The 24,801-nt window shown below is 36.3% G+C and overlaps 1 protein-coding gene across 5 annotated transcripts in view; it reads left to right on the top strand.

Moving 5' to 3' along the window:
* Positions 1-24,801, top strand: part of NFIB (nuclear factor I B) — a 207,022-nt gene that overhangs the window by 168,989 nt on the left and 13,232 nt on the right. The window contains exons 9-11 of one of the 5 annotated variants that reach the window (XM_024211051.2): positions 3,091-3,256; positions 7,083-7,165; positions 16,165-16,253. The exons of 1 other annotated variant lie outside the window; for it this stretch is intronic. In XM_024211051.2, the coding sequence (XP_024066819.1) occupies positions 3,091-3,256; positions 7,083-7,165; positions 16,165-16,253 (338 nt within the window). Of the gene's footprint in view, positions 1-3,090; positions 3,257-7,082; positions 7,185-16,164; positions 16,254-24,801 lie in introns of all 5 variants that reach the window. 3 more of the 5 variants (XM_024211053.2, XM_024211054.3, XM_029911702.1) reach the window with 3 other exon arrangements.

Below are 24,801 nucleotides of genomic sequence, written 5' to 3'. Positions count from 1 at the left end.
AAGATGATGACACTGGCTGTTTTAATCCATAAATTCCTGGGAATCTTTTTTTTTTTTTTTTTTTAATACTAAAAGTGAAGCACTTTTAGTAGGCAGTTGAAGCAGTTTCTTTTTGATTCTTCGATACATAACAGAAACTAATTCCTAAAAGGTAACTCTGCCCCCCACAAATCCCTGACTCCATCCAATAGCCACTAAAAAGAACTCAAACCACACTAATCCTGTCCATCAGACCATCTGCACAGTCCACACATTACTGAGTACGGTATTTAACCTCTTTCACCAACTTTTAAAAAGAAAAACCAAATTCATAATAATGGGCAATGTGTGATTATAAGAATTTTCGGTCTGCGGGGATGAGCTTATTTTACCACCTGGCTGTAGTTTTATGAGTTATGACTGATCATGCATACCTCATGAAAATGTTACATGTATCACACATTGCCCAATGGCATATATTACTTCTATATATACTACATATGTGAGGGTGTATCAGTGTGGCAACTGTGAATAAATTGCATTTATCAAACACCTATCACGGTTTCACTTGCACTCTGCCTTCCAATCCATTTCTCCCAGGATGACTTATAACAATCCAAACTGTGGAACAGCTTCTAACATCCTCTATATTTTAAAAAGAAAAATAAAAGACAGCAACAATCAGATATTTTTTTTCTTTTCCCCACAAATATGGATTTTCCCATCAAAATTACACTATTCAGGCCTCAACTGTTTTAAGGTCGGCTATATTGCAATCTATTGGAGCTAAAAATAGCTTCTAAATACCTATTTTCCAGTGGGTTACAGTACATGATTCTTGGGAGATCCCAGTATTTAGGATCGTAAAGCATTATAGATGGGAAAGCTATTTTAGGTATTTTGTAGAGGTTTCTGAAATTCTGTTAGTTACAGTTTTCCTTTATCTCCAAGGCCAGTACTTTTGGATTTATGGAATTCAGACACCTGATTTTACAGGCCAAGGAATATTTAAATAGTACTCATAAAAATAAAACTAACTGAAATATTGCTAAAATGGGGGTTGGGGAGTTGGTAAAATATATGGCATATGCAGAATGTGTGATGGTGTAGTGTGATATAAAGGTTTTATTGGTACTAGTGGAAAGACCTGCATAATTTATTAATGGGTTCACCGTTTATAAGTAATCTGGCTATCCAATCAGATGGTAATTAAATCTTTATACCACATCATTATGTATTCAATGTGTATCATCTTGTATATATTAATGTGGTGACTCTTTTTCCTTTAAAGTTCATATCACAAGGGTTGAACACATTTGGAGGGGAAAAAAGACCTATCCAGTTGTTGAAAGTTTGATACAATAGAGAAAATATATGGAATACCAACAATGTGTTTTCAGTACAGAAGAACCTTTCATCCCTGTGAACTGTTACTGCCTTCTTAATTTGAAACTGTTTTTAGACCTGAGATTAGCTGTATATATAATTGTCTATTTTCTCATTAGTAAAGGCTCACACATCACAAGAGAAGAATAAATCCTATAGTAGCTGGATCTTCTAGAACTGTATGTCAGATCGTCCTTTATTTCATAGCCTTGCAATATCCAAATACAATATGATCATTGTTAAGAAAGAGAGAATTTAAATTTGCTTCCTTTAGTGGAGTAATCGATCAGCCGCTTGTCATTAATGTAACTTTTTCCTGTTGCACTGGAACCATCACAGAACCATAGAATTTAGAGCTAGAAATAACCTACTAGATCAACTAATGAACTTTCCTGTCAATGCAGAATTGGTCTCTATTTGTACATATTTGTCCAGTCAATATTTACTATTGTTTATTTAGTTGCTCTAGTTTTAAAAGTCCAAAAGGAAAAGGCCCCCATCGTTTCCCTTGGGAGACTGTTCCACAGTTTAATAGATAATACTGTCAGGAAGTTTTTCCTGATATTTTTTTTTTTTTACATTTCCTCTTTCTTTATTTCCTTCCATTACCTCCCAGATTATACTTCCAAATAATTCATCATCATCATCTGTGTTTACATCCTGCACATATTTGTAGTTGTCATGACAACCAATAATTATTGCCTAGCTAAGCTAATCATATTTACCTCTTTTAACCTTTCCTTGAAAATCAGTCCATTCAGATCCTTTAATAACCTATGTTTCTCTCTGATTTGTCAATATCTTTATGATAATAAATTGCCCAGAAATTTAGGCATTATATTTGTTATGTACTTTAAGAGCCCTTTAAAATTCACATTAAAAATCAACAGTTTCAGGCTAAATGTTACCAGCTGATGTTTTTGGTTTATTATTATTTACTAGAACAGTTTTCTGGTCCCTTAGAATATTTAGGGCCAAATTTAGCTCTTGGATAGATGAGCACATCGCTCAAAGAATGTTGCCAAAGTTGCGTAGGTGTGTATGCTGAAGGTAGAATTTGACCTCGATTGTGTCATAGGTCTAAATTCAGACTACCTCTTGTACATCCTGTACATCAATCCATGAAAAGTGTTGATTTGGCTCATTATACTCCTAAAATGTACAGAATTCACACTTTTCAATCCTATGAGAAAGGGACACATTCTGATGGGCCTGGGGCCAAATGGCAGCATCTACACATTTTAGTGCCTCCTTCTCTGGTCCCCTTATGCAGCCTTCCCTGCTTTTATTAGTCAGACTTCAGGCATGTGCGAAAAGCAAACAGCTGGGTGCTTGTTCTGCGTACATTCCCAAGCAAGGCAGAATACTGACCCATGCTAAGGCAGCTTTTGCAGTGTTGTTATGTGTTTTCGTTATACGCTTTAGGCTCTATGCTTAATCCTACTATGTGAGCAGCACTATTATTATAAAATACTTTGATGAAAATCATACCAAGAACAAAATAAAACTGATCAGAAGGTTACTGTGAATCAAATGTATGGGGCCTATTGTGTTGTCTGCTAAATATACTATATATAGATATATTAGTTTATAACAATTACATAACCCAGCACTTAGATAACTGTGGTGATGGGCATTCTACAAAACCCTACAAGACATTGGTAGGTTTGTTTTTAAACACAATGTGTATATTTCACAAGGCATTGTTTTGGTTTTGTTTTGTAGCCTAACAGCAGTGGTCAAGTAGTAGGGAAAGTGCCTGGCCATTTTACTCCAGTTTTGGCACCCTCTCCCCATCACAGTGCGGTGAGACCTGTGACTCTGACCATGACAGATACTAAACCCATCACTACATCCACTGAAGGTGAGGCATCTTCACCTACAGCAACCAGTAAGTATTTCTCTAGGAAACAAAAAAATGTCCATCGGAGGTTCAATATGATTTTAAATTAAGGGCAAAAAAGGTGCCTTTTCCTACTATTTGACCAGGTGGATGCTCATAATTTATTCAGAGATCAAACGTGATCTGACCACAAAGCTTTTCCTCCTCAAATTTTAGTCATAGCATCATGTTACATGAACTGATGTTTGTGACATGACAATCAAAATCTAAAGGGAAAAGCGTATTTATTTGAGCACCACCCATCGAGAAAGAATGAAACACGATTGTTCATCTAAGGTGGACATTGTAATGACATTGAGAAGCACACTCAGACTGCAAGATTTCAAATCACCCACACTTGGATTTCAAAAAGAGATTAGATAATTGCTCCTCAATGAGCTTTCCTACAGAAATCAATCTTTGTTACAAAACATACTGAATCAGAGCTATGATAATTGCATGTTTATATAGGTTGTGTTGTTAGCAAAAATAAAATGATGTGGCATACAGCAAAGGAAATTTTAATTCACTGCCCTTGATTCTACAAGGGTTGGCTCAATAGCATTTGCTTTTTAAACGCCTCGAAAGTTTTGAGTACCTTTGTACAATATGCTCAGCACCATGTTATTTATCCTGTTATCTTCAATGGAATTGCAACCATGGAAGTATGTGCAACGTACATGCTAATGTCATTTGATCATTTCTATGATATCCAAAGGGTTACTTTTTTTATCTAGCTTCTACACTTTTGTTAACAAAGCTGGGTAAATATTGTTCCTGACCTTTTAGGTCTTTAGCGGGCCAACATTACTTGATACTGATTACTGGCAACATTTTTAGAAAATAGTCCTGATCAGACTATTTAGAAGAAGAGCTCTGAGCTGAAATTTCTGTCTTCCAAAGGACAGTTAGAGCCTAAACTATGTTTAAGCCAAACCAAACAAACAAAAATACTTAAAATGCATAAAAGAATATGGATTTCTGTAGGGTCAGTTACACTAAAATGGATCATTTTAGCCACATTAGGTATCAAAATTGTGCCTGTGGTCTCTAGACATTGGATTATAATTAATCAAGCCTGTAAATCAAGCCTATATTTTTAGGTATTTGTTATTTTAAGATCTTATTTTGTAAACTGAAATAGAGATCAAATGAGTTAGAGCAAGCAACACATAAGGAGGAAACTGCATAAATATCTATTACAAAGAGAAATAAGTGACTCCTTAAAATAATCTGGGTAAACACCATTATTTAATTATAAACTGATTAATAATTATATTGATAGGATTATGGAAATATTGTAGCTATTCTTTTGGGATAGCAAAAGAGGCTTCTAGTTGGACTAAAACTTGGAGTGGATTAACACTCTCTCTGCTGGTTTACGGTGCAAATTTTGCTCCTTTGAGGTGCTGCTATTTCTGGTATGTTCAGCAGCAAACAAGAAGTTAATGCTCTAGCATTTCACCTCAGGGTGGGAGAGGAACCTTGGTTCAAATTTGGCTCGGATTATTGGTAGTTTCATCCTAGTTCCTGTTTGTCAAGATCACACAATGTGGCACAATTGTCTGTCTGTGCTCAAGAGAGACCATGGCCTGGAATAGCAGGAGAAGGGAGATCAAGTATGATATCAGAACTGCGGGAAGAAGCTTGCACTCTATCTGCCCACATTATGGCCTAGTTCAAGGAGTCTTTTTAGAAGGAAACTGACCTTATTTGTGTACAAATAATTATACAGGTATTAAAGGGTGAAGCCTGGGAATTTCAAAAGAGCCTAAAGGAATTAGGCACTCAGTTTTACTGAATTTCAGTGGAACTTGAGCACCTACCTCTCTTATGGTCCTTTGATATGAGGCCTATTTCTGCATGCAGAACATCTCTATCACTAATGCATGTACATGAAAAGTGTTTATGTGCAAATTCAATATGAGTGTGCAAATTGTATGCACAAGTGTAGCACACAAGCATGACATGCACGAATGAAAATTTGCCAGTAACTAGATAACGAAACAAACAAAAACTGAAGGAAGGTATCCTGCTGCTGGAAATACATAAAGCCGTCACTGACCTAAATATTCATGCTCTCATGCCAAGGGGCTTCACACATGCATTTGGCCCTATTAATTTTTTAAAACATTGCAAAAATATTTTTAATAAACAATTAATTGCAAAAGACTAAATGTTTTGTTTGGCCAATAAGTTCCTGCAGATATTGCTTAAACATAATATAAATGCTGTCATTGTTTCTGTTTAGTCAGTTTCAACCTATTCAGCATATAAAATCAAATGATTAACGCTGACTTCATTCTGAAATACAACAAATGAATTGTTCAGAACTAGACAGAACAACAGACTTTGATAACATTTCTGTCAAGGAACTCTGAAGTCATGATTTATTTCTAATATCTGATCCATTTTTATGGCAAACTCTCAGTGAAAGCTGTTTACTATAAAAAAGCCATATTAAAAAATCCTCAGAAATTCAGAAAGTTTTATGTAATTGCTGTATAATTTTAACCTCAAACAGCCAATTAACGAAAAACTCTATCCACCTTCCACTCTGTTCTCAGTCTTCATATCCATTCCATTTTGGCAGGTCTGCTTTGACCACCAGCAAAAGTGCCAGTTGTGATGATGATTGTTGCAATGTGGTCATCTACACACTATGAAGTGGAGTGAGATCACATAGGCCACTAAGAGCTATGAGAGGGTAATGACTTTCAGTCGCTACTGATCTCAGCCAGATTTGAACGGTGACCTACAGGTGAAAGGTTCTTTATCCCTTTACCAATCTCTTGAGCCACCCAGTCTCCCCCCAGATTTTTCTAAGCTTCTGCAACACAGAAGGCTAAAAGAGGTTTTACTGAATTAGCCCTAAGTGAATGCTATTTTCTGGTGTGTAAAATTATGCTGCACAGCAAAAGTTAACTCCCTTCTCTGTTTAGTGCTGATCACATTGTATCCTTCTTCCAAAGGACTGTAAAGATTAATTTCATGCCACATGAGCAAATCAAGCTTTAGGTCTCAGTTTTAAATAATTAACCACTTTCCCCAGATAAGTTTGTGATGGGCATTCACAAATAGAAGAATTAGTGTAAATTAGTAGGTTGTTGTTCTCTCGCTCATACCAGCGTAACTCCATTGACTTCATTTATTGGATGTTTATATTAGTTTCAGAGTGGTAGCCGTTTTAGTCTGTATCAGCAAAAAGAACGAGGAGTACTTGTGGCACCTTAGAGACTAACAAATTTATTTGGGCATAAGCTTTCATCAGATGCATGCAGTGGAAAATACAGCAGGAAGATATATATACACAGAGAACATGAAAAAATGGGTATTTTCCACTGCATGCATCTGAAGAAGTGGGCTGTAGCCCACGAAAGCTTATGCCCAAATAAATGTGTTAGTCTCTAAGGTGCCACAAGTACTCCTCGTTCTTTTTGTTTATATTTGTGTATCTGATGTGTATTCGTATAACTAATATAAATTGGAGGTCCATAACTCAGACTCATAACACTTTAAAATGTAGTGCTTCCTTTAACTATTTGTAAAATTCTGCAACCAGAGGAATTATTATTCTAACTACAAGCCTAATTCTGACCTCAGATTCACACATGCAGCTTCCATTGAAGTGGATGGGAATTGAACATGCTGTGCACCTAAGGGCTGAATTTGGCCCTATGTTTCTTTTGCATTACTGATAAAAGAAATCCACAGACACTTCCTATACATTGCAAATCATAACTCTGGATCTCTCATATCTGTACTGTACGTGCACAGGGTAATAGTTATGACAGGTCGCTATTTTTATCAATGTGTTTTGTTCTTCCTTAATCAGCCTACACAGCCTCAGGCACATCCCAAGCCAATCGATATGTGGGACTAAGCCCAAGAGACCCATCCTTCCTACACCAGCAACAGGTGGGCAAGTTTCACATAGGTATAATAATATAGACAAGCTTTTTCAATAGTACCTTTCTACATGCTGCCACTGACATCTTGGATTAGAATGGGATCCTAATGGTTTCAGAATATGTCATATGAAGACTAGATATGCTAAAGACAAAAACCCCTCTAAAAACATTAACACAGCATATGCTTTTGTTTCTTAGATTTGAGCCATCTTAAGGAACTTTTTATAATGCCTCTTTAAATTATTTTATTTTCGAAGAACTTAAAAGTAGATTCTATAATTGGATATTAAGAATATGTCTGTATAAAGTGTGCAAGGGACAAAACTGAAAACTCATTTCAAAACCAATAAAAAATTAAACAAAATTAAACAGTACAAATTATGATTCTCAAGCTATTTCATATTTTCCAGCTGTTTAAGCCTGCATTTTAGTTCCAGAAGATAAGTTATAAAATCAAATTCTCAATGCAACACATCATCATTCCTACTTTAATAGGTTTAAATTGGTTTGCTGATTTCAGATGTGATAAAGACATGTTTTTGTTCGAGTTTCTTACATCATTTATGTTTCAAGTAGCATTTTAAATTTCACATCTCATTAATGCTGTAAATTTAATGCAAATGAAGTGTTTACCCAAACTGTGAAAATATACAGACGAGATTAATGGTGGTTTATAAACAAATTAGTCGCAGTCAATAGCAGGGCCATGCAAATACAGAAATCCCGCATTGCTAGTAACAGTATAACACAAAATCAAACACTTTAGAACGTAAATATATTTTATGATGTGTGTATATGCTGCTCCCAGATCCTGACATCAGAGGAGTTTGAAATTAACAGCATGTAAAATGTTACAAATTAAAAATTGAATATGGCAGGAAGAAAAGAGCTGTTAAGTAGATCTTATTATTTATTATACTGTATTTTTTCTCAGGCTTGGGTTCCTATCCACAGTTGGTACTCATGCCTGTTTCATTTTATCCTACGTGCTATGTGTTTGTTGTGACATAGCTAAACTGTGCTGCCTCTGAACCTCCTATCCCTACCCACTCCAAGGCCAAGGTGGCAGTATGTATGTATTAAAGATCACCACATGCATAATTCAGAGAAAATCATAGATGATAGTTTATTCAAGATCCTTGACATTTTGCCAGCTTTGTTAACCAGTGAGACACAACTGAAGACATTTGTACACAGTTACGAAAATACCAAATAACAATTAGTTGTTTTTGCCAACCATTGGCTTTTCACTAAATTTTCTGATATTTTTCTTTTTTCACCTCTCTAGAATTGCTGTAATATAAAATGTGTCGTAATTACTATAATGTGGTTCTATTTGACAAATGTTCAGTAAGTGTTCATTGTATGTTAAACATATGCAAGATTTATAGGTTTAAAACTTGCTTTTTTTAAAACCACTGCACACATTTTCTGAAATACTTTTGCTGTGAAATTTTAAAAATTATTTCATGATAAGTCTCTGACATCCAGTTAATTTTGGGATTTTCAAAAGAAATTTAAATATATTTTATTTTAATTTATTGCTTCTCTTCAATACCCTATTTTTCTACAAATTTGCTAGTTAGTATTTTTTGTTCTCAAGAACATTATAGAAACTATTTCACATCCCTAGAAGGTACTGGCAGCCAGCTTAATTTTCCTGTATCTCCTTATTTTTTTTGTCTTTATAATATATTTTAAGAATAAATTTGGATAATTTCAGCAGTCTCATTAAACACGTGACCAAAATATTCAGGAAAAAAGTAATCTTACATGTTTTGTGCATGGACATTTATATGTTAGTTTCAAACCTGGAAAATGTATTCTGATTCAATGCCGCTGTGTGAATTTAATATTCTAAAGTAGAGAGTTTTATAATGTCAATATTTGTTGTTTATTTAAATGTATCAGTATTTTACATATATGTGTTATATAGTAGTAGCCCTATAGTATAGTGAAAAAGTATATAATAGATTAATCTCTGCCATGTATTCTATATTCGATTTTAAATTACGTATGATTGTGTATACGAGTGTGTGTGTGTGTGCGCGCGTGCTTACATACATATATATATTAAAAATTAGGCAATAGTTGGTACTGTTGCATGCATTGAAGGAACAAAGAACTTTTAACCACAAACTAAGCTTTTTAGTGGTAGATAAATATGAATACAGTATATATAAAATAACTTTCTAATGAGTTAGTTGTTACCTTCATCCTCTTCAATCCTAAAAGGCTCTCAGAGATGACAATGCCATACATGTTTATTATCCAGAAAAAAAACCCACCAGAAATTGTCTAAATGACTTCAGTAGATAAAGGTTATCCTTTGGGAAGGCAGAAATGAGATTGATTTACTATGTCCTTTCATTACTTTACAACAATTTAAAAGAGAGCACTTTTCTTGTGGCAGGTTCTGAATGCATTTAGTTTAAAGCAACCCATGATGAATGAAAAGGAAAATCAAGGGGTACATGAAATAAAGGCAATCAATCATTTTATATTAGCTGAGAGAAATTCTAAAGTAGAAAGCCAGTGGTTTTAGTTCCAGAGAGATCTTTTAAACATTCACTGTACCCTTTAATACACATTGACCTCTTCAGAATAAATATTGTCACAGGTAGGTTCTTTTACTTTGTTGGAGGGATTTATTCTCTCAAGTTATGAGAAATATTGATGTGTATTATTGAGTGCTTTTTTTGTTGTTGTTTAAAAAGAACCACAATGTATCCTATATAAATTATAGTAACAACCATAAATTTAAGCTGTATGTTATTTTGTGACTCTCTCTTATAAATAGTCTTTCAACAAAATAAAATGACAGTTCAGTCGAACTTCCAGTAAAACAATTTATAGCACAAAATTGTTGGAATACTTGCATTTAGATGGGAAGCATTAAATATAACTTGGAAATATTGTGTGTTTGTGTGTCTAGCACCTTTGGGAGCAATACGTTTGCATTTACTGATCTGAGAAAAATATGCTATTACACATGTTACTTAGCATGCTACATTGATAGGCAAAATTTTGAAGAGTTATAAATCTATGCAGTATACTTTCGTTGTGATCATTGGTTGGTGCTGGTTGCTAATTGCCTTGAAATGACAGGTATTTCAAAATTGAACATCAACAATAACATAACAAATTTCTTACATTAACTGCAACTAGAAAGTCATCTACATAAGTAGATCTACATTAGAAAGGTGCTTATAAAACATCTTAATGTTTTATTGTAAAAAATAGTCCTTCCCCAGGCCCCCAAAATATCAGTTATAAATTGTTAATGACTACTTGGTTAGAATGCAGAAGTTTTCCTTAATTCATTAATCAACATGCAAAAGTTATTAACTGTTAGTAACGGACTCATATTTCTGGGGATGTTGCTTAATCAAATGCCTCCTATTTAATTATAGTTAAAATTTTGTCTTAGAGTTAGAATTTTAGTAAGGGCTTTGTTCTTAACTTTGCTCTTGGAAGTTGGTGAGGTCACTTTATGAACTAATGAATTCTGCTTTGGCACACTGAACTATCTTTGCTAAGAAATGTCTTTATTAACATAGGAGTTTTTGCATAAAAGGAAGGTTGGGTAATCTTCACAGCAGTATGTCACCACCTCTCTCTTTCTCTCTCTCTCTCTCTCCACTCCCCCTCCCTCTCCAGCTCATATACACATTGCTTATATTTGAGTTGTAGCAAATGGTTTCGAAGTCTAGACTCACACAAAAAGTGAAAAATTAGAGTAACTGAGTCAAATTCAGCTGTGATACAAGCAGACTCAACTCCTCTGAGCTCTGTGGAATTGTGCCATTTGAGTCCTCGTTCTTGGGAGTGTATAGTCATAACACAGCAATCATTAGTAAAAGAGTTCAGTTGCAAAACTCCATGTTAATGAACAATAGGGCAGACTTCTGATGGATGGATGGATGGATGGATGGATGGTGGCATTTACTTAGTCTCATTCAGTTTATATCACTGTGAATTCACAAAATACAAACTTTATATCCTTGAAACGATAGGATTCTTAGTGTCTGATCAAAATTACTTCTGGATTTAAAGTTGTTACACTGCCAGAAACACCAATCCTGGATTTTGCCTATTTAAAAAAAGAAAAGAAAAGATTTATCTTTGTGTTCATAGCACATAAAGGGTAATGGCGTCACAATTGGCAAGCTTCCTATTGAAACTGAATAAATCAATCAAAAGACTACTTGCTCTTGGCCATGATATTGTTATCCATAATTATTTAACTTTTAAAACATCTTTGTACTTCTAGAAAAAGTAAATGGGAGGATATTTTCATTCTTTCATTAAGAAAGCAGGCAGGCAAAGACAAATGGCTTTAGTGAGGAAGTTATCAGCCTGTGATACCAGTAACCTTTAAAACTTTACTTTTTCATATATGCTAACTAATATTGGGCCAATAACTGAGCTGCTAAACTCCTCAGATCCTTGCATTACCTAATACAGCTGCATGGATTTCACTAGAGCTTGGGCTTTAAGGGTGTGGTATACATTATGCATTATTTTCACACAGCTTTGACATTTATTAAGGGGTCATGTTACCATTTATACTATAATAAGAAATATTTTAGACATCATAAATGTATTTTAAAACTAGAAAACTGTTAGCAGCTTTTGTTCTTATTTAATTGTTTCCTCCACACAAGACTACTCTTTTCAAGCAGTTTCTCCAGTAGGAAGTTGTTCTTTCCATATGCATCCTTTAGTTGTTGCATTATACTGTTCAGGATGGAAGCCCCTTCATACCATGTATCACTGAAAATGTAAACTGAAATGACCACTGAAAACAGTGTTTGGTTTTAAACTGTTTTTGATGCACATCGCTTTTGCTTCAGGCAAAAGACTGAAAGAAGAACACAAGTGGACTCTTAAACAGAACTTCTCAGTAAAGTCAGGAAACAGGTTATCAACACTTAGGCTGTTCTTATTGTCTCTCTTATCATAATTGACAGTTTGACGTAAAACTTGATCACATGACTGCCAGGGAGGTATGTAAATGGATAAGAGGTCACCTTTCACATATGCTTGCTGGAAAGGAAACACATTTAAAGGAAGTTTCAGTCAAAACAACGACAGTATGCAAATGTTTAGCTTTATGGGCTTTTCTCAAATAACAAAAATCATAGCAGTCTCCTATCACTTACTCACTCTTCCAAATATATGTTTACTTTTACTGGTGATCAAAGGGGCATGAAATGAAGATTAATATTAGACACTTTATTAAAATGTGAAAATATAAAGCCTGCTTAAATATTAACCCTTACAGTTATGCAAAGGTTTGAGTGGTGGGATTGTAACTCTAATGTAAATTAGGATTGTGTGGCTGAGAAGCAATCACATGCCCCCTTGAGGATTACCCCCAGCACAGGAGGCAGTCTCTACAGACTCTCTGCCCCTTCCCACTCAGTAAGAGTTGAGTGGAGGTGTATTACAGGGGTAGTAATGGGTGCGCCTGCAAAGCACGTTAAGGTTGCCCTACCCTGCTTTGGGTACAGTTGCCTCTCCCCCAGCTGCTCCAGAATTAGGCCCACTGAGAGGCAATTTTTTCTCCTGAGGATAATTTTCCTTGTCCCTGTTGTATGTGGTTCTGTGAGAGAGAAATTTAAAACACTTGATTGTGTCTCACCCCATCATATATATATTCCGTATAAGAAACATATTTTAGAGGGGAAAACCTATGTAGAAATGTTTTAGAAAGCTTGTAAAATGTTTGATTGGAACTATTGCTTGAATCCCTTTTCTTCAACACCCAGGTATCTTAGTTACCAAAAGTCCATCTGAGAGAGAGACAGAGAAAGAGAGAGAAAAAAACAACTAGTGAGTCAGATCCTTGGCTCTGGCTCAGGCTGCTTTGTGCCACCTCAGCAACATAAAGTGGTAGGAGAGCTGTCCTAAAGGAGCAGCCAGAGATTCTCCCTGACAGAGGGAAATCCTTGGGTGGCATACAAGCAGCTTTGTGCTACTCACTTCCCCCATCCTCTACACAGAAGGTCTTTCAAGTTGGTGTTCCAGGGTGGAGTAAAGTGCACTGTGCTCTGTTTGATCCCTAGGTAACGCAATGGCATTTTCAGCTTGCATAATTTTAGTGCAGCCCTTAGGTGCTTATAAGTTACACTGGGGGCTGCTGGCCTTTCCCTAGCTCCTGAATGACCTAAATTAAAACAGAAAAGTCATAATATTAAACGCCAATGTCTCAGGTGCTTCCAAAGCTAGAAGCAAGTGTTATGTGTCCCGTTACAAAGCTGAAAATCTCCCTTTTTCAGTGGTATGAAGTTCCCAGGTGAGAGTCTGGGCTGCACCTGTTAGAGGTGTGCAGCAAAGACCTCTCAGCCCTTTGGGAAGCAAGAGGGCTAAGGGGCTCCTCTGGCCTTGCAAAGATGTCCTCAGAGGGCCACTTTACTGCTGGCTCCACACTGCCTGCTCCATGGAAATCTTCTCCCTTCTGGAACTGGGGCTTTTAAGCCCCCTTTATACTACTCCAGCCCATTGACCTGGAGTAAAGATGCCAAACCCCTGCAGGAACACAGGATATCAGATTTTAAAGTGATATTTCTATGGCTATTATTGACTAAATCTTAGTCATACAGGTCTCTAGACGGTGATTTTGGAGAGGAAATTCTGCATGAGGAGTAGGAAAGAGGAAGCATTTCCCTGATAGGTTAATTTTGAAAACAAAATGGTGGCTGTTTGAAGCTGCTCAGAGGTTTGGAACATTAAACTTAAGCCACATGGAAGTGGTTTAGTAGACAGGTGCTGCATTTCTAGGCTCATGATAGAATTATTTATCACATGCTTCTCTAATTTAGCACGTGCATATGTGGTGGGACAGATGAATTTACAATTTACCAATATACCAATTTACACCAGCTGAGGATCTGGCCCTGTATATATCTATATATCCATGTGTATGTATGCATGTCTCCCCACCCCCATATATATATATATGTATATATATATATGGTTACAAATTATGAGGGTGCGTGTGCATAATAAATAAAGTGTGTCATTAACATTTATGAATTAGATTCAGAAAGCTCTTGGAGTTTGTGTAATTACACATTTAGGATATTTGTTGTACATATTAAAATCCAGATGAAAACTATAGGAGGAAAATTATTGCTTATGCACAGTAGCTGATTTATTAAACTGTAATGTATCAGCCATTTATTGTTTTTCCTCAAATACCAAAAGCAGTTAGATTATATTACAAACTAATTGTTTGCCAGATTTTTGAGTTAGACAAGTTCATAAAATCATTCAGCAGCAATAAGTTCTGGTTTTGGCATTCTTATGGCTTATAACTAGCCAAAGAGTTTTGTTTGGTTGGTTTGGTTTAAATTTTGTAAAAAGGAAAAAATAGTTTCCATTTTTAAAACTTTAGAAATCATGTTTCAGCTGAAAATGAATTTTTATAACCAAGTTGTAAGCCTTTAAAATATGCCTTTATAATGAAAATGCTGACAGATTCTTAAATATTGTAGTACAAATATAACCATTATACTACTGGCTAGAGTATTTTAACAGATATATTTTATTATGTCTTCAAAATAAAAATACTGCTTATGAAACAGTTTCATACAGTGACTATGGTAAAATGCACACACATACCCCTTTCTTTGAGCATATTTAATATATTCTTTACAGTTACACTCTAGCAAACTTTTTGGACTGAATGTTTCCTTTTCTGGTTAATTTAGTGTAGTTTAGTCATGCTTATAATAGCCTTTGGAAGGTCTCTTAGAGTTCTTTAGATAACAAACAAGAAACAAACCTTATGAAAACAGACTAGCATTTTCATTTCTCAGACCTCAGCTGCAGGAACCTTATGAGTGTAACAGTCAAGACTGCAATATGGTCTTGTCTTTAACATATGTATTTATCAGGAAAGGACTGTAGTTAATTGTGCGACTGTGTAAGTCATTTCTTTTAGTTTGTTTGCCATAGTCTGCAACTTTTAAAGACACTTAAAACTTGCATGGAGAAAGCAAGATGCATTTTATGCAATTAATCTTAGTGATCAAGTTATCTTTAATTCAAAGTGCTGTATCATGCAAGATGTACAGTAATGTATTTATAGCATTGCTATGCAGAGGTTAAAAACGATGCTTTTTGTATGTTTTCGTCTCAAGCCACATAAGTTTACTTTCTTAAACATAAAAATCAGCAGTATATCTTTTCAATAAATCTGCTAGCACTGTAGGGCAGCTGTTAAACAAACAGAGCTGTATAGGGTTACATGAACAATCTGTGAAGGGCAGAACTGATGATTTGGGGATCTGGGAAGAATTTGTTTCAGCTTACATTTAGTGCATTCCTCACTATATTTAAATGTAATAAAGTATTTTAAATGCTATTATTGTGAGTCTGGAACAAGATTAGATTATTTTATCACCTCTTGCTAAGTAATACCACTTTCAGTAACACTAAATTAATAAACCTCTATTACAAAATACATTTACCCTTCTAAAACAGTAAGATAAAGACATATAGTTTGTGTAATTTGGGGACCTTTTCTATAAATTGCATGTCTTCTATGATTCACCAAATGCATGCTTCAAGATATTGATTATTTTTGACCTTTACCTAGTACAGATTACTTAGTACATTGCATATAAAACACAGCATTTTGATTTTCTTTCTTAAAATATTTCACTATTGAACATTAACATTTTCTTTTATTCCAGCTCAGTTTGTAATCTAATAATGGCTAATTGTTATGTGCTAAACACTAGTTATTCTTTTATGCTTTATTAATAGAGGAGCGTATTAAAGTAGCATTTTCTTAAAATTTTTTAAAAATAGGAATTTTATTTTTCAGTGTAATGGGGTTTTTGTTGGTTTTTGGGGGTTTTGTTTGTTTTTAAGTTACTTTTTGGGAAAGTAAGGTTTGTGCCATGTACAGTACTAGTTTGCATGTATTCATTTAAATACTAAAAACTGTAGTACTGCTCGATCCATATCTGACTGCTAGGTTTCAATTGACAGCTGAGGATTTGTGACTGGACCATGAATCAAAACGGCAGGCATTTATACCCCAGTGCCAGTGAGGATACATTGGGAATTACTTGGCAAAGGTAACATTTTAATTATTTCCAACGCTACACTACATCTAAAAAAGTTACATTGAGCTGCAGTATCTGTTTTTAGCAGGCCTCCAAGAAGGAATATATGTCAAAATTTAACCAAAACATATATGTATAACATTTCTTTAATACACATTTACATTATCTTTGATCTAAATTGAATCGTTAGAATATACTATAGTTAAGTACCTGGGATGCCAAATGTTTCCTGTCACGTGCAAGGCGTTTGTAATTTTAAAGGACTGCAGATTTTAGGACTTAAAAAATAGAATCACAATTTAAAGAACTAAAGTACCGTAATATATTTTGGAGTTTACAGATTAATATGCAAAAGATGGTGGGATTAAAAACAATAGGTGACTAGTGTTCTCTGATACGGGTGCTATTTTGGGAATGAATAATCATACTATCCATAGAAGTAATTCTGAATAACAAGTTCAGCTCAATTGGTATAGATTTAGGTCACTAACATGCTCACGAAGGTAAGATGCAAACCATGTCCTTTATAAACTAAAATACAAAACAGTTAGAATTCTTTATTCATGAAAAGCAGTTATTTTCTTTGCATGCTAGAGAAACCTTAGCTATTGGTACAGAATCAATTACACATATATTATATTATACATATATTATATGTATAACTGGTTATGGTAGTTTTGTGTGTGTGTGTGTGTGTGTGTGTGTGTGTGTGTGTGTGTGTTTTAAAAATAGATGAAAGATAATAAGCAATGTCAGTCTTTCAGTTCTTTCATATGCAGAATTCCCTTTAATTTACCTCACTGGGGGGAAGTTATACATATGAGGAAAAGCCTGCAGATTTGGGCCCTAACAGGTGAAGCAATCTCTCCCCTCCACTTAAAATAATTTTATATACCTCTTGGAGGTATGTGTGTACAAATATGACAATGTGTCATTGCTATCACTTCCAAATAATTCATGTACATATCTGTGTGAGTATGTTTGGATATATAAAATCTTGCTGTGCAGAATCGTAGATGACATACTGTGTTTTACTGTTGATGCTAAACGTTTTTTTAGTATCAGTTTGGAAATGTGATAGATGAAATGGAACGTTGGATGCTGTGTATGAATCCAAAGTTTAAACTATTGAACTAGTATTGTTGTACCAATATTACACAACAAATGATCTGCCGGCAGTTACTTACTTGCGTGATTGCATGTATTTTCTGTACTTTTTTTCTAATAATTTTGGAGTCTCGTAGAATTCTGAAATCATGTTGAAGGAGCAAGGTGGCCAAAAGAACAGTTTTTCACCTCAAAAATCAAATAGTACAATGAATGGAAAGTTAACCTAGTGGGTTCACCTCAACTCCTCGAGGGCTGATTCACATTATAAATCCCCATCATATGATAATTGGTAGTTTTTATCCTTACTTCTGTATTATCAGACTGAGCTACTGTAGCACAGAGTGTAACTTATTCTCCCCCTAACAGTGTGTAGCTTTCTCAGAACCTTAATAGGAGACTGTAGATTGGACAAGAACTCACAGTTTGTGAGCTAGTGATAGGTGGACCTGATCCTCAGATAGTGTTAATCAATGTAGTATTATTGACTTCATTGGAGCTAGACAAGCTGAGGATCTGGCCCAGTGTATTGTGGACTTCAGTTGTCATGCCTATCACACGTGCTCCTTTGCTGTCAGTTGCTAAAAGAGAGGAGGGGAAAAAAAGACATGTAATCACATATAGGTGAGGGTTATTTTTAAAATGTAGCCTTTGGGATACAGATACTCTTTTCAAACATCTGTGGAAAAGAAGACATAAAAGCATAAATGGGAGATACTATAACAAGTGGGCAGTTTTCTTGATGAAGTCTTTATATCATTACAAGAAAGAAACCTTTGAGCAATAAATCCTTTTTTAACGTTTGGTAAAGCGATATTTTCTTGTTAAAAAAGAAAATGGAAAAGTTTTCTCCCACAAACTTGTTTGATCAGTATTTCCTCCAAATCTGCAACACTCATTTGGATAATAAATAGAGTGACTTTTTATACAAGGGTTTCATGATTATTTTAAGTTGCAACAACTAATATGTCGTGGTGCGCTGATTTTTGAGAAGTTTTGTTGAATACTGGTACTCACTGAGGTCAAAGAGTTGGTAGTGCCTGAAAATGAGCTTTTCTGTATGTGCATAGATCAGGTGATAAAAGTGACCAAATTGAAACTTTTCTCCATGCTGCACTGTCAGTGACCTGCCCCATCCCCAACTTGGGGAGGACCACCCTCTGAGAGGGTGAGAGGTGACATGGTCCCTATGCTTGTTCTTTTTGTATACTTCATCTTATCATTGGCTGCCAGTCATGCCAAACAGAGCTAAATGATCTATGAATTTTAAAACTAACTGCTAATTTTTTTCTAGTAAAATTACAAGCCTGATATAATTTCTGGAGGAATAGTAATATATATTTTTCAAAAACATTAACTTCTAAAATCACTAGAGAAAGACAACATGAGTTATACAAAATGAGAAACTTAAGTCATCAGTGCGCTTATTTTCAAAAAAAGCAGAGTAGTTATGTGTATGGACAGTTATACAAACTTAGATGTATCCTTCAGTTGGTTAAAATAAACATATTGGTGTCAGTGAAGAAGAAGTTTACATAAAACATCTGTTCAGCACCCTCAATAATAAACAAAAACAGCTTTTTAATATAATAGTTGAAAGTAATTTTATTTTGCTCCTGGTACCGTGATTGCCTAGAACTGACAACATTTTTATTATCTATTTATTGTCTATATGATGTATTTGTTTGTTGCCCTGAACATTAGGACCTCAGTTCAGAAAATCATTTAAGCACATTGTTAAAATTAAGCATATGAGTAATCCCATTGATATAATGCTTAAAATTAAGCACATGCATAAGTGCTTCACTGAATCAGGACCCTATACTTGATTCTTTTTGCTGTACAGATGAAGATAATATTTAGAACTTATCTAAACAAAGGTTACTCAGATCGTTGCTGAGGTAACTGCAAATAGTTAGAATCAAGTTGGAAAATAAAGTTTCAAGCACTGCACAGTAAACAAAAATGTATGCAACTAAAACTTAAACCAAGAGTGAGTCAGAGAAGGACTCAGTGAAACTTATGGGCTGGGTGCCTGATCCAGTAACCATTATTGACCCACAAGGTTAGTCACACTGACTCCAGCATGATTAACAAAGGGATGCAGGGTTGGGCCTTTGTATACTAGATTTGAATATTTCCCAACAAGCCTTTCACAAACTGTAAACAAACCACTAGTGGTAAAATGTAAATTTTATCACAGATATTGTTAATTTTCCTATTATTCTCAACTACTATAATTTATATTTTAAAAAAACTGCTGCTCTTAAGGGTTAACTGTTACTTCAACATTACATTTACACTACCCAGGCAAATGCACTAGGCTAGCATTTCCTGCCTTCAGTTTGTTATCTTGACACATAAGTACAGTACAACAGCTGGTTTGTTCCTGGAGCTCCTGAGGGGAGCTTTATTCTCAGAGTGCTGAATTTCCTTTTCAGCTTTAGCTGTAGGGGTGTTCAAAATGTTCAGTTTTTTAAGCAGCACTCTTTGCCCCTAGCACTACTCTGGGGCTGTGATAATAATGCAGATAAGGCAGTTGAATGGAATAATCTCCAGTTCGTGGGGGAGTGGGAGGGGAAGTGGAAATTGCTTAGAATCTTTTCCATACCACAGTACCTTGTGTCTGTTAGAATCTAGTGAACATACAAAGTCACTAACAACTGAATTATCACTAAGTGTTTCTGTAGTTATCTGTTGTATTAAAAAAAAGTTAACACATCTGGACAACACACACACCTGTTAGATCAAGGATTTTTTTATTTTATTTCCACAGTTCATATTTGTTTGAGATAAAAGTACAAACTCAATTTTTAAAACTAAGAACAAAGAAGTGAAAATCTTCTGGTGATAAAAGTATTCACAGCAGACAAATACAAGGATTTCTGGTCTTTATCAATTTAAATCGCTATCTCTTATAGTTTCACCCAACTCTGTAATAAAGAAAGATGTGCAGAACATTATGTTTCCTTTCCATCTAGGCAAACATCTTCAGAACACTTCCTAAGAAATTAATTGTATTCCAGCCAGACTTGCATGCTGCCATCCCACAGGAAATGGGTCAGCAATCCATTAAGATGCCATTAGATAATCTAATTTGGAACTTAATCTCTAAATTAACCATGCTCCATACTTGAAGCATACTTGAGAGAAAGAAAAAAAGTTTATGTTTGAATCGATAGGGGAGCCGAAGCGTGAAGAAGGCTGTTTGTTTTTTCTGTAGCTGTGGTCACGTCTCAAGCCGTCTGGTAACCAGGAGAAACCAGACATGATGTAATTCCAGATTGAACTTGAACTTCAGGGACTTAGAATGGGGGAACAATGGACCATAGGAATCAATAATGTCCATTTTCCACATGATTATGTTTGGAGCTTTAAGTTAACCTTTATAGGAGAATCAGCAAGATCTGCAGTGCAACCAAAATGAGGTGATCTAGAGACAAGATGTTGAGTAAAGAAAACAACTTTTCCAGTGATATTTTCTGAGTGGCACTGCAGATTCCAGCAGGATTAGGAAAGTTCCCGCTCTGCAGTAAACCGGTTGCCTGTTCTGAGCTCTCTTTGTTCACTTAGGTAGGACAAACTTAATCTTACGTTTCCTGTCAGATGATTTTTGGCAGCAGTTTTAGGGAAGGAGGAGCATGTTACAGAAAATTCCCAAGTGTAAAGTGTACTTTTAACTCCTTGGTGACTCTTTTTTTTTTTACCTACTAGCCATTTTATCTCAAGTTGTTTCATTTTAAGCAATAAAAGTACACTTTCCCCCCCTGCAAACAAGATGTTCACTTGCATTTAGTGTTGTGTTTACTAAACAAAGAAACTTCTGATTATATTTACCAAAATGCTAACACATAACATTTAATAAATTACTGATTTAAATTATAAAGTAAGTTGTGGAAGAAGAAAAGAAGTATAAAATGCTGCTGTGATTAAGTTTTAAAAAAAGATATTTCTATTGAACGTTTTGAAAAAGAGAATTGGTGTCATGTTAGAGAACAGGAATAAGCAGTCTGGATGCTGAAATGCAGCCCTTTAGTTAACCTTTCCTTTGCTGCACTACAAACTTTTATTGTTAAGTGGAATTTTCCTGTTTTCTTGTTATTTATTTATTTGGCCTAATATGTTTGGCTGAAATTACAGAATTTTCTGTTTTTCTCAGAAGCTCACATAAAAGAATCAAATCATCCTGTGCAAAACATTCATGTGTGTTTGGTGAAGGACTCTGTTAGATCGTGTTCATTTATTTCCTCTACCCATCAGCCCTACTGCAGGGACCCCCAAAACCCATGTATCCTTGTGTCTGCTGGGAACCCTGTGCCTCTGCACTGTCTCTGGGAACTCCCACTCCCCATACCTCAGCTTCATGGCAGCTAGCTCTCCAGCCAGTTGCTGCCCCAGGCATCTGACCCTCCCTCAACCTAGTCAGGGTACACAGCACAGAATGGGCGTGCACCAAAATCTCAGTCTGAACTAACTGTGCTGAGGACTTTTTGTGGTGTTGATATGAGGATGCATGTCTCCTGACCCCCTTCACCTGTTTTTCACTATAAACCCACAAACTTCTTCATGTCCATGGAGAGGGAAAACAATGCCTCAGAAGCAGAACTCCCTTGCCTCCACTTCCTCTGCGGAATTTTCATCTCCTCCATCTGCTAGATGGAGAGGATGATTTCTGCCCAGCTATAGTATAAAAAGCTTCCTAAGTTAAGCAGAGATATACTTAACATAGTATCTCTTAAATAAACACCCACTTCCGAGGTAGAATGTGGCAGTTGTTTAACTCCACACACTAACTCTGCTCACACACCAATTTAGGACAGAAAGTGACAGAAAGTACCATACTCAAGGGAGAAGTAATAGAGGCAGAAATAACCAAATTGGAATTTAGCCAGGCCACTGAAGTTAACACCACTACTCCTGCAAAGTGGCATATAATCTTAATGTCCACAAGTGGTTGGAACTTTAGCTTCATGTCTCAATTGAAGGAGGGCATTTTCAAATAGTACATTGCCCTCTATTGCTGTGCTGGGGCATTGGTTCAATTCTGACTCAGAAGGTAGAGCATCACCTGCTACGTCTTCAACACCACTTCCTTCAGCATCAAGGTGTTCCTAGCTCTTTTAGCCAAAGTACTGATCTAGCCTGGCCATGATTAGCTTGTGAGAGCTGATATGATCACAGCAAAAGGTGGTAAGGCTGCAACTAGAAATGATATTTTAGGTCAGTGGTCCCCAAACTGTGGGGCATGCCCCCTAGGGAGGCATGAAGGAACATTTGGGGAGAGGGGCCTGTAGCGGGGCCTGCGTCAGCCCCCATGGGCAGCGGGGAAATAGCACCACCCAGCCCAGCTCCGGCCAGGGCCGCAGCACCATTCTGCTCCCAGTCCAGCTCCTGCACCAGCCACAACTCCACTCCACCCTCAGCTGCAGGTCATCTCCTCCCCCAGGCCAGCTCTGTCCTCGTTCCCTCTCTAGCACCAGTTCTGCCCCCAGCTCTGCCTTCACCGCAAGCTCTGCTGCTGAGCCAAATGTGCAGTAATGGAGGTGGGGCGTGGACAGATTACATTACTGGCAAGGGGGTGTGTGACAGGAAAAGTTTGGGCACCATTGTTTTAGGTTTGCTTTTTAAGACAGAGGTTTTCCTTTTTTAGATCAGAAAATGTTTGTATCAGAGACTTTTTAAGCTCTTACAACAGAAGTATTAACTGCTGGAGACTTGACTTGATATTGGTGCAAGTCTTGATTACATTTATTCTTCAGTGCAGAGTAATTTGTTTATTACTCTCCTCACATTAATATAACCTCCACAGTGGACTGTATATAAATACTGTGCTGCTTATGGTCAATTCCAGTAATATTTTAATCAGGGATTCTTGAAAGAGCACTTAGTATTTTTAAAAGAAAATCATGGGCGAAATCTTGATTGAATTAACATGTGAAAACTATAATGGAAAATATTAACCCTTCAGACACTTGTAGAGTTTGTCTTTGCTATTTTATGACATTTGTGAACAAAGAAATGATGACTGCAGAATGCATCTATTATTAGAAAGTCTAGTTATTATCAGAAAAGACCGCTGCTGCTGCTAGTAAAATTATTGTGGAAGGATGATGGTTCACAGAGTTGGTAGTGACACTGGTAGACTCTCCTTACAACGGTGCTGGTTGAAATCTAGATATGTAACTGAAAGCTGTTTTCTGATGGCTGCTTTTCCTGTAACCTTGTTTAGAAACTTACATGGAATGCATATAGAGAGACAAGGTGGGTGAGGTAATATCTTTTACTGGATCAACTTCTGTTGGTGAGAAAGACAAGCTTTCCAGCTTACACAGAGCTCTTCTTCAGGTCTGGGAAATGTACTTAGAATGTCACAGCTAAATTCAAGGTGGAACAGATTGTGTAGCATAAGTAATTAACACCATGTTTCAAGGGACCATTCAAGGTGAAGTGGCCCATTCACACCTTTCCAGTCATGGGTTGGGGAGTGTTAGTGGTTATAGACTGTTGTAATAAGCCATAAATCCAATGTCTCCATTCAGTCCATGATTTTTAGTGTCTAGCAAAGATATTAATTTAAGCTCCCAGGCTTTTGTCTTTTATCATTTTTCTGTGTGAGTTCATTAGAGAGCATAGTGATTGGTTTCACCCACATAGTTGTTATTAAGTATCAGAGGGGTAGCCATGTTAGTCTGGATCTGTAAAAAGCAACAGAGAGTCCTGTGGCACCTTTAAGACTAACAGATGTATTGGAGTATAAGCTTTCGTGGGTGAATGCCCACTTCGTCGGATGCAAAGCTTTCATGGGTGAATGCCCACTTTGTCGGATGCATGCATCCGACGAATTCGGCATTCACCCACGAAAGCTTATGCTTCAATACATCTGTTAGTCTTAAAGGTGCCACAGGACTCTCTGTTGCTTTTTATAGTTGTTATTGGGGCACTTAGTGCTCTAGTTGAGCTATATCACATGCTATGATAGGCATGTGTACAACCCGTGGATCTTGGAGGATGTATTGTGGGGGGTGGTGATCATCGTAGCAGTGGAGATATATCTGCAGGTTTTGCATCTAATATTCTGGCAGGGTCTGGTGCCACTTCGAGTTGGTGTGTCCTGGTCCATGGGGAGCTTGCTTCTGATGCTGAGTTTGAAGAGGTTGGGGGGCTGTTTGAAGGCCATAAGAGAGAGTTCTTTCAGGATGTGGTCCCCATTGAGTATGGGTTATAGTTATTTGATGATAACCCATATGAGTTCCAGTGTGTGGGGGTGGGGGAGAGGGGGGGTTGGTGACAACTAGCAGCATGCAATCAGAGAGGGGTTTATTTCTGCATTGAAGCAGGTTCTCTCGGGGTATTTGGATGGCTTGTTCCATTTTATCATCTCCTTCCATGGTGGAGTGTCCTTGTTTAAAGAACAGGAGTACTTGTGGCACCTTAGAGACTAACAAATTTATTA

This window comes from Terrapene carolina, unplaced genomic scaffold (genome assembly GCF_002925995.2).
Source record: "Terrapene carolina triunguis isolate 2854851 unplaced genomic scaffold, T_m_triunguis-2.0 Scaffold113, whole genome shotgun sequence".
Taxonomy (NCBI): domain Eukaryota; kingdom Metazoa; phylum Chordata; order Testudines; family Emydidae; genus Terrapene; species Terrapene triunguis.
This window is presented reverse-complemented; position numbering and strand designations above follow the sequence as displayed.